The sequence below is a fragment of the Bos grunniens genome, chromosome 24, assembly GCF_055505025.1.
Source record: "Bos grunniens cultivar Pamir isolate PY7600 chromosome 24, Bosgru_T2T1.0, whole genome shotgun sequence".
NCBI lineage: Eukaryota > Metazoa > Chordata > Mammalia > Artiodactyla > Bovidae > Bos > Bos grunniens.
Genome location: NC_141188.1, coordinates 21,906,972 through 21,920,965, shown reverse-complemented (window position 1 = coordinate 21,920,965; position 13,994 = coordinate 21,906,972). Strand labels below are relative to the sequence as shown.

At 40.9% G+C, this 13,994-nt stretch overlaps 1 protein-coding gene across 5 annotated transcripts in view; it reads right to left on the bottom strand.

Annotated features, from left to right (window-relative positions):
- TPGS2 (tubulin polyglutamylase complex subunit 2) overlaps positions 1 to 13,994 on the bottom strand; it is a 64,277-nt gene that overhangs the window by 3,808 nt on the left and 46,475 nt on the right. For 3 of the 5 annotated variants that reach the window (XM_086372723.1, XM_086372721.1, XM_086372724.1), the window contains one exon: positions 1,050 to 1,163. In XM_086372723.1, coding sequence (XP_086228849.1) covers positions 1,050 to 1,163 — 114 coding nt within the window. Of the gene's footprint in view, positions 1 to 1,049; positions 1,164 to 12,189; positions 12,319 to 13,994 lie in introns of all 5 variants that reach the window. The other 2 variants (XM_086372722.1, XM_086372720.1) reach the window with 1 other exon arrangement.

Below are 13,994 nucleotides of genomic sequence, written 5' to 3'. Positions count from 1 at the left end.
TGAGCTGAAGCTCCTGCCTCTCACTTGCTTCTGACCATCCATCCTTACTTACCACTGTGGAGGTCTCTCCTAGCTCATCCCCTCATCTCATCTCCTCTCTAATGGCTGTGACATCTCCCTAAATGGCATCCATCCTCCAGTAACTTCCTCTTCTAGTTCTACTCGTGGTCACACTTTCACTTGAATCCTGCCGTATTTGTGCTAAATAACCTTGACTCCCCCCATACTTCCACAGAATGTCCAAACTCCTTCACCTGGCTTTCAAAACTCGGCATGAAGGGCTTCTGGCATCATCTCCCCTCATCCACAAGATGAATCAAGTGGCCAACGAACTAAAATTACCTGTCATTCCCCCCAAATCAGTTGCACTGTCCCATGGCATGTCTTTTACCCATTTCTTGCATGATGCCCCCTTTTGCCCCACCCTCACCACCCATATCTCATTCTGACCCATATTTCGGGATGCAGCTCAAAGGCTGCTTCACAAAGACCCCTCCAGCAGGAGATGGTCTCTCCTTCACCTGGAGGTAAATCCTGGTGTGTCTTCTCACCCCTTCCAGGCAGAGGTACCCGAAGAGGGCTGTGCCTTGTCCACCTCTGGGACTGAGCTGTCATGGGGTGGCCACTGCACAGGAGGCCAGAGCCTTTTCCTCTTAGACTGAGGTCTAGTAATTCAGGTTTTTATTAGTTAGACACCCTTCATAAAGAAGTATAAGACAATGCTTTTCCTGGATGCTTATCTAACACGTGAACGAGCTAGAGGAGTTATAAACAGAGTAACTATTTCTTTTACTTTTTATTCACTTATTATCCTAATCTTATTACTCTGCAGTAACTCACAAATGACAGTACCTTAAAAAGACTCCAGTAATGGGCTTGGAGAGGGGGTGGCTCAGAGAGGACCTAAGGGGCTTTCTCTTGGCATCTACCCGAGACCCTGCAGCAGCTCAGGAGTTCAGGGAGGAGCGTGTCTTCTGTGTGATGGCTGGAGGGCAAGGTCAGCCAAGGCCATTCCCAAACTACAGAACTGCTCCTGCCATGATCCTTACCTGGTTTCCCTCTTTTGTAGACGAGGCAAACCTTCCCATTCCCGTTGCAAGGATCCAACTCAAATATCACACTGCGAGAATCAAAGTGAGGCTTCTCTGGATGGTTCTCACTGGCTGCAAATCCAGAAGTTAATGGTAATGTTTAAACACACTCAGCTCAAACATACTCATCCAGCTTTGCTAGGATGAAAAAAACAGAGGGCAAAAAAAACCTTATCTCAGACATATTCTTAACTATCATTTTTGAATGTGGACCAAATGTATTGTCCGCTCTAAATGCCCTGGGTCTTGTTCTTGGTCTGAGTCTTCTGTCAGGGCTCTGCTGTTAGCGATAGACAGTGTCACGAAATGCAGGGGAAGGTGGCGTGAGGACAACAAAGCGAACTTCCTGGGACACGTGAAGTCAGAGCAATCACAACAATTTCTTTTTCCCCAGATAACTGCTTTCCCCTCGTTTATAGCACTTCATGATCTGTTGATTAAAATCCTGTTTCTTATGTCTAAAGTGTATATTTGTGATTATGACCCTATTAAAGTATTTTCTGTGCCTTTTGTCGATTATCGACTATACAACATTTGGCAAATTGTGCAATGTCTGAGTTCCTTAGATTACTTATTTTTAAGCAGTGATAATGTGTACCTAATAGAGTTTTTGTGAAAACTGTCTGAAATTTTATATAAAGCCCATACTCAATAAATATTAGTTACTGTCATTAATTAATAACAGTGTGAGTTAAGGGCATGAGTCCTAGGGTGGCTCAGAAGGTAAAGAATCTGCCTGCAATGCTGGAGACCCAGGTTCAGTCCCTGGGTTGGGAAGATCCCTTGGAGGAAATGGCAACCCACTCCAGTACTCTTGCCTGGAGAATCCCATGAACAGAGGACCTTGCTGGGCTACAGTCCATAGGGTCAGAAAGAGTTGGACACGACTGAGTGACCAAGCACACATAAGCATAATATAATTGTGTGTGCGTGCTCAGTTGTGTCTGACTCTCTCTGACCCTATGGACTATAGCCCACCAAGGTCCTCTGTCCATGGGATTCTCCAGACAAGAGTACTGGAGTGGGTTGCCATTTCCTCCTCCAGGGGATCCTCCCAACCCAGAGATCAAATCCTTGTCTTGTGCATTGGCAGGCAGATTCTTTACCACTGAGCCACCAGAGAAGCCCATATTATAATTATAACATTATAATTAATGCTAAGTCTGGCTCTGTTAGAAATACCTACCTAGAAACCAAATATCATGGTGTAACAGAAAAAAAGATAAATTCTTAGAAATGCAAGCATCAGAAGCCTCTCCTGCTTCTTTCATTATAGCAATTATGCAATAAAGATTAGTATTAGTGACTGGGTGGAGAAGGTTTACAAACCTAGGAGAGATTGGATAAAACAGTATATAAGAATACAATTTTTGATTTATACATATACCTATGTAAATGTGTGCACAGTCACTCAGTCGTAGTAGACTGTTTGCAACCCCATGGACTGTAGCCTGCCAGGCTCCTCTGTCTATGGAATTTTCCAGACAAGAATACTGGAGTGGGTTGCCATTTCCTTCTCCAACCTATAGTTTTTCTTTTTAAAACATGGCTTTCCTCATCTCATATGGTCCTAGACACACATATAGGTATACATCTAAATTTTTTCAAGATTGTTTATTATATAAAAATCGGATACCATACAGGTTACCTAAATCTTACCTTCTATATAACAGTACCATGTGGAAAGCCCTCTAAGGTTTGTAATTCTAATGTGTTAATGTCTGCCTGCCTGACTGTGGAAGTGGGTGCCCCCTAACTTACCCTGCCAGCTCTCTACTGATAGGCATTCACCCAACATTATTCTGCTGCAAATGCTACAGCAATCATCTCCATATACATCCCTTTGATCAAGTCCTTATGTTATGTGGACAGACACCCACACAGTAGAATGGGCATTGCTAGACTGCTTTTTGAAAAGGCCTTTGATTTTGAAAGAATTTAGAATGTCTGAAAGGGGTTTAGCATTCTAGGTTGACACTTTTTTCCTCTGAGTATTTTGTCTTGTTTTAATCAACTGAATTTGTTTAAAGAACACTTTTATTTTTTTTATGTATCTTATTTTTTCCTCTGGTCTAGTATGAGTATTCTCTTAACGTTTTAAAATTGGTATATAGTTGATTTATAATGTTAGTTTCAGGTGTACAGCAAAGTGAATCAGTTATATATTACCCTCTTTTTTAGATTCTTTCACCATATGTCATTGCAGAATACTGATTAGTTTGCTGCGCTGTACAGCAGGTCCTTATTAGTCATCTGTCTTATATATAGTCAGTCAGTCAGTCAGTTCAGTCGCTCAGTCGTGTCCGACTCTTCGCGACCCTATGAATCGCAGCACACCAGGCCTCCCTGTCCATCACCAACTCCCGGAGTTCACTTAGACTCACATCCATCGAGTCAGTGATGCCATCCAGCCATCTCATCCTCTGTCGTCCCCTTCTCCTCCTGCCCCCAATCCCTCCCAGCATCAGAGTCTTTTCCAATGAGTCAACTCTTTGCATGAGGTGGCCAAAGTACTGGAGTTTCAGCTTCAGCATCATTCCCTCCAAAGAAATCCCAGGGCTGATCTCCTTCAGAATGGACTGGCTGGATCTCCTTGCAGTTCAAGGGACTCTCAAGAGTCTTCTCCACCATCACAGTTCAAAAGCATCAATTCTTCAACGCTCAGCCTTCTTCACAGTCCAACTCTCACATCCATACATGACCACAGGAAAAACCATAGCCTTGACTAGATGGACCTTTGTTGGCAAAGTAATGTCTCTGCTTTTGAATATGCTATCTAGGTTGGTCATAACTTTTCTTCCAAGGAGTAAGCGTCTTTTAATTTCATGGCTGCAGTCACCATCTGCAGTGATTTTGGAGCCCCCAAAAAATAAAGTCTGACACTGTTTCCACTGTTTCCCTATCTATTTCCCATGAAGTGATGGGACCGGATGCCATGATCTTTGTTTTCTGAATGTTGAGCTTTAAGCCAACTTTTTCACTCTCCACTTTCACTTTCATGAAGAGGCTTTTTAGTTCCTCTTCACTTTCTGCCATAAGGGTGGTGTCATCTGCATATCTGAGGTTATTGATATTTCTCTCGGCAATCTTGATTCCGGCTTGTGTTTCTTCCAGTCCAGCATTTCTCATGATGTACTCTGCATATAAGTTAAATAAGCAGGGTGATAGTATACAGCCTTGACGTACTGCTTTTCCTATTTGGAACCAGTCTAGTAGTGCATGTCAATCCCAATCTCCCCATTTATCCCTTCCACTCCCCAGTATTTTATCTTGACTGAATTATTTCCAATGAGAAATATGTCATTATCCTTATCTTTTTTCCTTCGTATGGAACTGTTTCTTCCCATTAACAGCTTTTAAGATTTTCTCTTCATCCCTGATTTTGAGCAATTTGATTATGTTTCTTAATATTATTTCTTCATGTTTCTTATTCCTAGCTTGTTGAGCTTCTTAGATACGGTTTAAGTCTCCATGAAATTGGTATAGTTTTGATCCACCATTTCTTGAAATATTATTTGCTGGCCCAATTACAGGGACTCTTTTCAGGGACTCCAGTTAGACATATATTACACCATTTGCTGTCCCTCAGTTCACTGATGTTCTTTTCACGAAAATAATTTTTTAATTTTTTTGTGTTATTTTGGATTGTCTACTGTTATATCTTTAAGTTCTCCAGTCTTTTCTTTAGCAATGGCTAAGTTATTGTTAGTCCCATCCAGTGTATTTTTCTTCTCAGACACTAGTTTCATCTTTAAAAGGTAAGTTTGGATTTGTTTTTTTCCTAACTTCTATGTCTGTACAAGTTTTTGAACATATCAAATATAGTAATGACTGTTTTAAAGTTTGTATATGCTAATTCTAAATGGTATCTCAAATCTGGATTGGTTTCAACTAGTCCATTTTTCTCCTCCTCACAGTTATTTTTTCCCTTCTTTTTTGCATGCCTGCTAATCTTTGATTGGATGCCAGAAATTGTTACTTTTGCATTGTTGAGTGCTTTATATTTATTTCTACATATATCGTTGAGCATTGTTCTGTGATAGTTAAATTATGTGAAAACAGATACTTTTGGTTTGTAGTATTCGTCAGGCAGAACCCAAGACAGTATTTAACCTAGGGCTATTTTTCCCCATTCCTGAGGTGGGACCCTCTGAGTGCTCTATCTGTGTAAGCTGTGAGGCGTTTCAGCCTGGCTGTAGCAACAGGCATTAGGCCTGGTCCTATGTGAGCACCAGGTGCTGTTCCCGCTCATCACCGGGTGGTCTTGTCCCGGGCCTCGGGCAGTATCTTCATATGCGGGTGCTCATCAGTTCTCTGCTGAATATTTGAGGAGGATCCTTGGCAGTTCTCTAAGCAGCTCGTTCCTCCCTGTTACTCAGTCCTGTGAGCTGTCTTCATTCAACTGGACTCTTCGTTCTGTCTTCTTAGTTAACAGGTTCAACAGGTTCTGCTTGAGTTTCCCTCTCTATGCTGTCAACTGGACACTTTCAGATAATAAGCTAGGGGTTACTTCATTTGTTTCCCATCATTCAGAACTCCTCATCCTTCCCGGCATGATGCTATCTTAAAATCCATTGTTTTACTTTTTTTTTACATTTGTTTTTGGTTTTTGTTCCAGTTGGGAAGATTGGTCTCTGCTATTTCATCTTGGATAAAATAAAAAATTCAGACTGTAGGCTCCTACCAAGTTTTAGCAGCCCTGACTGATGCTATCTGGTGTTTACCCTCAGGCAAAAAGTTACAAAAATAGGAAAATCATTCAGTGTGATTCCCTTCTGCCATTTGTAGATGCCACTCCAGTTTCTGCTTATATCTGGTTACTCTCTAGTCCTTTTAAGTAATTATCTTAAAAATTTCCTCAGAGTTTAGAGTATTATTTGCACAAGTTCTGATCTGTTTGAAAGATAGTATGCCTTATGACCGGAATCATAGGGTCAAATCTACAGTGTACCTGTTACTAGTTCTTTGTTGAACTTTTAGTTTTATCTTCATTTGCACATTAGCACATTGTCTTATAGCTTGTGCCTTATAATTTCATCCTTGGGAGTACCAGTGGATCTCCTCCTGTTACATTATTTGTGCTAGTTCTTGTTCATGGTGTTGTGTTTATTCATGTGCCTGGTTCATATTCAGGAGGATTATTTTTGAAAAATTATTTATAAAAACAATGGGGTCTAGGATAATGTTTTCTTCTTTCAGGGAAGAAGTTTACTTTTATATAAATTTTATATTGAGATATACTTCATCTACCATACCATTTACTCATTTAAAGTGTACAATTCAATGGGTTTTAGTGTATGTACAGAGCTGTGCAACCATTAATACAGTCAATTTCAGAACATTTCTCTAGAGTGAATGTCTGTCTGTGAGTGAATGCCAGGCCACATAGGATATTCATATGGAATCAAATTAGTCCAATTTGGGGATTTTTCCATGTGAAAAGTGGTTATTTCTGGTTCATTATGTCTCCTAAGGTACAGCTCCCCACCGTACTAACCGAAAGGGTAGGGTAGCTTTTATGGGTGCTCTAGTTTGTAGATCCTACAACTCCATTTTATTCTCCTAGTCTCATGTGGGTCCAATTCTCAGCCTTTCATAGCCTCATTGCTTCTTTTGAAAAGGATAGTGTATCCTAGGCAAGAGCAACCCCAAACATTGAGCCTCTTCCCTGGATTTCTGTCTTCTTCTGGATGTTAATCTAGTTCTACCTCATCATCTTATTAGCTCTTTGATGATTTTTTTATCTTGCCCGACTTTTCAGTTGTCTTCAGCAAGAAGGCTGCTCTGAATTACCTATCTGCTTTTACCAGGAGGTCTCTTCATCAGTTTATGTATGCTCCTGAAAATAATACATAGGTGAGCTTTGCTTTTTATATCAATCTGATAGTCTCTGCTTTTTAAAAGGGAAATTGAATTCCAGCACACTTAATATAATGATCATTATTTTATTCCTCTTAATGTTTTGTTGCCTGTTTTATAATGTTTCTTTTCCCCTTTTCTTACTTTTACTCATATGATTCAACACTACCTTTATTAGGTTAGAGATTCTAAAGTAATCTTTTATTCCTTTAGTGGTTATCTTCCTTTTTGTTATGCTTGCATGACTGGATTCATACGATTCTACCCTTATTTGAAAATAATAGGCCATCATTTCTCTAACCAAGTGTGGTAAGCAGAATTCTAAGATGGCCCCCAAGAGTCCTACTCCCTGGTATACACACCTTGTATAACCTCCTCCCCTCAGAGTAGTCAGGACCTGCAACGATGGAGTAATGATTCTCTTGATTAGGTGACTTTATGAGGCTACTGTAGTAGTAGCTGGTCGAGAAGCAAGCTACCATGTTGTGAATCATGTGGCTAGAATCTAAGGGCAGTCTAGATGAGCTGAGACTGACCCCTGGCCAACAACCAGCAAGAAAACAAGGACCAAGTCCCAGAAATGCAAGGAACTGCATAAGGTCAACCACCAGCAAGCTTGGAAGAGGGCCCTATCCGCAGATGGCTTCACAGCACCAGCTGATACCTTGATTTTAGCCTGTTAAGACGCTAAGCAGAGGACTCTACTAATCTGTAGCTGAACTTTTAACTCATGAAAACTGTTAGATAGGAAATGTGTGATGCTTCAAGTCAGTAAATTTGTGGTAATCTGTTATACAGGAAAAGAAAACCCAGACACTAAAGACACTCTGTTTCCCCCAAAGTATACTATTTCTTTCCTCCAGTAGGATGAGACCTTCCACTTTCTACTTCTTTTCCTCTTTGTCCTATGCTTTCTACTGTAAGGACTCTCTGGAATATTCTTGTATTAATGCTAAGGATACTGTAACAAAGTACCACATACTGAAAGGCTGGAACAGCAGAAATTTGTTGTCTCACGCCTCTGGAGGCTACAGATCCAAGTTCAAGGTTGTTTCTTTTGAGGGCTGTGGAGAAGAATCTGTTCTGTCTGTCCCCTAGTTCCTGGTAGTTTGCTTGCAACTTTTGGTTTTGTGTTTATGCTTTCCTTGGTATGTAGAAGCAGCTCTCTGTCTCTGTCTTCATCTTTACATGACTTTCTTATGTACCTATATCTCCCAATTTCCCCTTTTAAAAGGTTGCCAGTCATACTGGATTAGGGCTCCACCTGACTCCAGTATGACCTCACCTGAACTACTTAAATCTATTAATATAATGACCCTATTTCCAAATAAGGGCACAGTCTGAGGTAGTGAGGTTAGGACTTTAACATATGAATATGTGACACAATTTAGCCCATAACACTCTTATATCTTGCCTTTGTCCTATTTTTTAGATTTAGCTGAGACAGTACATTTAAACATATTCCAGGCACTATGTCGCCTCTTTTCCAAGAGTTCTTATGTAAAAGTTGTATACATTCCTGAATTTTGTTTTTGTTCAGTTGCTCAGTTGTGTCTGACTATTTGCGGCCCCATGGACTTCCCTGTCCTTCACCATCTCCCGGAGCTTGCTCAAACTCATGTCCATTGAGTCGGTGATGCCATCCAACCATCTCATCCTCTGTTGTCCCCTTCTCCTCTTGACTTCAATCTTTCCCAACATCATGTTCTTTTCTAATGAGGCAGCTCTTTGCATCAGGTGGCCAAAGTATTGGAGTTCGGCTTCGGCATTAGTCCTTCCAATGAATATTCAGGGTTAATTTCCTTCAGGACTGACTGGTTTGATCTCCTTGCAGTCTAAGGGACTCTCAAAACCACAGTTCAAAAGCATCAATTCTTCAGTGCTCAGCCTTCTTCATAGTCCAACTCTCACATCTATACATGACTACTGTTAAAACCATAGCTTTGACTAGATAGACTTTTGTCAGCAAAGAAATGTCTCTGCTTTTTAATATGCTGTCTAGGTTGGTCATAGCTTTTCTTCCAAGGAGCAAGTGTCTTTTAATTTCTTGGCTGCAGTTACCATCTTCACTAATTTTGGAGCCCAAGAAAATAAAGTCGGTCACTGTTTCCATTGTTTCCCATCTATTTGCCATGAAGTGATGGGACCAGATGCCATGATCTTAGTTTTTTGAATGTTGAATTTTAAACCAGCTTTTTCACTCTCCTTTTTCACCTTCATCAAGAGGCTCTTTAGTTCCTCTTTGCCTTCTGCTGTAAAGGGTGTTGTCATCTGCATATCTGAGGTTATTGATATTTCTCCTGGGAATCTTGATTCCAGCTTGTGCTTCATCCAGCCTAGCATTTTGTATGATGTACTCTGCATATAAGTTAAATAAGTGGGATGACATTATACAGCCTTGATGTACTCCTTTCCCAATCTGGAACCAGTCTGTTAGAACCATGTCTGGTTCTAACTGTTGCTTCCTTGACCTGCATACAGGTTTCTTGGGAGGCAGGTAAGTTGTCTGGTGGTAAGGTTATGTTCCTGAACAGTAAGATTTAATTTAGTCTAATTTTTTAAATCTTAATTTACATATTTCTTTATTCAAGCTGTGCTGGGTTGTCATTGCTGTACTTGGGCTTTCTCCAGCTACAAGGCACAGACTTCTAATTGTGGTGGCTTCTATTGTTGCGGAGCACAGACTCCAAAGCGTGCAGTTCAGTAGCTGTGGCTTGTGGCTGTAGAGCATGGGCTCAGTAGTTGTGGCACACAGGCTTAACTGCCCCCTGGCCTGTGGGATATTCCCTGTCCATGAATCAAACCGGTGTCCCCTGAATTGCAAGTCAGATTCTTAACCACTGGACCACCAGGGAAGCCCAATCTCTCTCTTTCACAGGAGGTTCACTAATGTCTTGTTTCCTTTCCTCTTTATAGAGCCACATCTAGAGATCTCCATTCTATTTGTCTTCTGTTTAGAGTATTTATGTTCTTGAAGTTTTACACAAACTTTAATATTCTTTTAATAATCTGAGAGCTGTATTTGGTCTATATATACAGAACTCTTGATTTTCATTCCTTTTCTTTCATCAACCTGTTTATGCTTTTTTACTATCTTCTAGTTTTCAACTGTTGCAGGTAAGAAGACTGATTATTCTCTCTATATAATTTTTTATTTTTACCTAGAAGCTTGTGATTTTCTTTTCTGCATCACGTAATAGACTCTAGGTTTCTGTTTCCTCCCGAATTCAATTGGAGTCCAGAAGAGCCCTTTCAATCCAAAGATTGAATAATACAAATTTTGTTTTATTATTGCTTATTATTCCTTTTACATCTATTCTTTTTTTGAGCACCTAGAATTCCAATGGAAGGTCACCTGTTGTATTTTCTATTTCTCTTATCCTTCCACTTTTCCCCTCATTTCTCATTTTAAAATGTATTTTATCTGTGCTTTTAGATATTCTTGCACTTGCTTTTTCAGGCTATTAACTCAGGTCTCAATATTTATATTCTTATTCAACTCCTCTAGTCAGTTGTTTAATCAAGACTTTTTGATTTTTTTTCTATAGGAAATCTTTGTGCTATCTTAAATGTCTTAGTGTTCTTATTCTTAGTTTTATTTAGGTGTTCATCAGTGTCCTCTAGTGGTGTTACTTCTCTGGTTGTATATTCTAATATTTCTTCCTAATTGTCCTCTTTCTAACTGCTAAGTCTCCTGAGAAAAGTCATCATTTTTAAATTTAATGAAACTTAGAGTTGTTGAACTGTACAAAAAAGCATGAACTCAGAAGGCACCAGAAGCCCAAATGACTTTTAGCCCCATGAATACGTAGGACAATGTGGTCTCTACCCCTAGGCTCAAGTCCTATGCTTCTGCTGCTAAGTCACTTCAGTCGTGTCCGACTCTGTGCGACCCCAAAGATGGCAGCCCACCAGGCTCCTCTGTTCCTGGGATTCTCCAGACAAGAATACTGGAGTGGGAAGTCCCGTGAAATCATTTCTGTCATCTAGTCTACTGCTGCCTACCAGCCCCAAGGGCAGGGTACACCCATTCCCCTTATTTAACAGCATCTTTGCCTTTGAGGGAGCAGAGCGCCCCAATACACACACACAAAGCAAATGTGACCTTTTTCCCACCCATGAGGATTCCATACATTTCTCAATTACAGGTTCTTCCCAGGGCCCAAAACTTTCCAGTCTCAGCCCCTGGATTCCTCCTCCTGTTATCCAGCTGTTTGTCCAATTGAAGGAGAAAGACTATCATCAGTTCTGTCAGAACTTCGATGCACTCCAAGGCATTAGTACTGGAGATGCTGTAGTTATCTATTGAATATTCATTCTCCCTTTTAGAACTCCAGTTCTACTCCAATTCAATTTGGGACACTACTACACAGCTAAAAATACCTCCTCAAATTCCCTTGCAGGGATGGGTAACCTTCTGACTCTATTCTGGCCAATGGCTATTGGGAGGGGCTTCTGAGAAAACTACTATTTTCCTGACAAAAAGGGAAATATTCTGCCAAGAGACAGTTATTTTGCCCTTTACTCTTCTTTTTCCTGCCTGGAACACAGACTTGAAGCTTGGAGGTAGAACCGACATTTTTCAACCATGAGAATGAAAACCAAACCCGAAGGCTGGTGTGCCAGGAATCCAGAGGAGACTTTATCTTCGAGTTTCTCAAGCAACTACACCAGCCTAGTTCCAGATTCTTATTATGAGAAAAATAAACTCCTCTTTAGTTTAAACATTGTAATGGGGGTCTGTTATGGGCAGCCAAACACAATTCTGACTGAAGAAGTCCTCACTTATACATAATTGATTATAGCTTTAGCAGCTATTTGAATTTAAGCCATTTCAATCAGGCGTGGCCAAGAGCCTGAAGGGAGAAAGGAAGCTGCACTTAGATTGCCACGGTCCCTGAAACGTCTCAACACTGAAATGTGGAGCGAAGTTTAATCCATAACATTCATTCACTTACCAGTGTTCATTAACTGTCTACTGTGCGGCAGGGACTGAAGTGGCTACTGGATATAAAACAAAGACCCCAACCCTGGCATTTTCTTGATGAAAATTTCCTTTTTTGACACAGGCTTTTTTTTTCTAACCTTACTCCCATGGTTCAGAGAAGCCAGGAGTGGGAAGGTTTTGGGTTTAGGGGAACAAGTTGCAATGCTACAATGTCTTTCTATTATTTTCAATATTTTAAAATGGAAACAAGCATGTTGATTTGTAACTCAAAGCAGAAGTTCCTGCAGTTACCTTCTTGTATATCGTCCTCCAGGTCTGCCAGAGTTGGTGCGTTAGGAAGTGAGTACATGGAAGACTGGTTGAGTTGAGTCAGTTTTGAGATGCTGTTAATTGCCATGCTGCCCAATGGAATGGTATGTTCTATGGGAATGTTAACAAAAAGAATTACATGGAATAATAAGCTAGTTACCATGGTCAACAAAAGGGCATCTGCTTGACTAACCTAAGACCAGTTACTATTTGATCCCAGGGCTAAGGAATTGAATGGAAAGTGGAAAAAAGAGAATCAACGTACTACCTGCTCTGAAGCACCAGACTTTTATCTTTTATGCCAAAAAAAATACAAAAAAAAACAAAACAGTGAAGAGTCCCCACTGCATGTGTTAGGGTGGAGCACCAAAGGAAATTTTAAGAGGGGATTCTCAAAAAGAACTGGGAATTCTAGGGTTGGAGCCTGTTTGAAGATCAAAGGACTAAAAAATATTTTTGCTCCCGCCATCCAGAATGAAGGATTATACTTTCCAAAGTAACAGTTTTAATTATATAACTGACCACTTCTACCCTTCTTGTCGTAAGCTTTCACTGTGGAAACTATCTCCCCCTTGTCATTTTTTTGTAACTCAATGGAGCAAATTTTCTTGAAAGCCTTCTTGCTTGGTTCCAGTTTTCTGTGATTCAGGTGTAGAAAGATGATCTGTTTTTCTTATCTGTCATACAGAATCTTTATAGTACAGGTGCTGGGCATGGGGTGGTGCACAAAGACTGGGACATCTGACTGCTGAAATACTGGAATGACTGAAGGTAATACAACAGCTGGTGTGTAGCCTGGAGTGTCCAAGAAGAAAAGACCACTAAGGAGGTAAACATCAGAAGCTGCCTGTGCTAGATTTTTTGTTAATGATCTTGGCCATCCAGTAAAGAATGGGTATGGCAATGTGGATGAGGATAAGAAAATAGGTTGGGAGGATTAAGTTAGAAAAAGTACTAATAATGAATAGGGACTCAGAAAACCTTCATGAAATGTTTCTTTTCTGAAGTAGGCTTCTGAAAGGGTTAGCCTGTCTCTATGATGTGGGCAAGGGAGAATCTGACAGTCACTCCAGCCTCTGTCCACTCTTTTGGTGACACCATGGTTTCTAGACCATCAGAGGTAATGATTCTAAGTTCACGTTAAATGCTTAGGAGTAAGTTATAAAATGTGCCTCTGGTCAGCTGAGAGAGAAACAGGAAGGTTTGGAGAGGCAGTGAAGGGAAGGGTCAGTTCTGTAGATCTGCTGGGCGGCAGAAACTACTCATCTTAGTGGCAGCAAGGAGAGGTGCAGGGTGATTCCCAAGGACCAAAGCAGATCTGGGGATGTGGCTGGAGTCTGGAGATTATACAGTCCTCTTAAGGACAGGGAAGTCTGTGTCAGGAATGAGCTGAACCCCGGTGACTAGATTGGGGTTCCCAGCCTATGAAGTCTCACCAGTGCTTTCACCTGCCTGTGCAGCGCTGACCTTCATGCCTGCATCATGCCCGAATCTCTTACATGTACCAAGCTGTCAGTTCCCGCATCCACAACAAGTGTCATCCTGGATGTATTTAATACCAGGATGATAACCTGTGAATTGAGGTGGCTGACAACTTAGGCTGCGGAGATGTGAGGGAGAGAGAGTTCAGAGCCCTGAGATCTCCAGCATGCTGGGAATGAAGGGAGGAGCCCCTCTTATGACCACCAGAGACTGTCATTGCAGTTCACCCTGAGGAGACTGCTCCAAAGCGGACTCCTCCGAGGCTTTAAGTTCAAGGTAGCTCAGGATTTTTGCATATGCTTAAT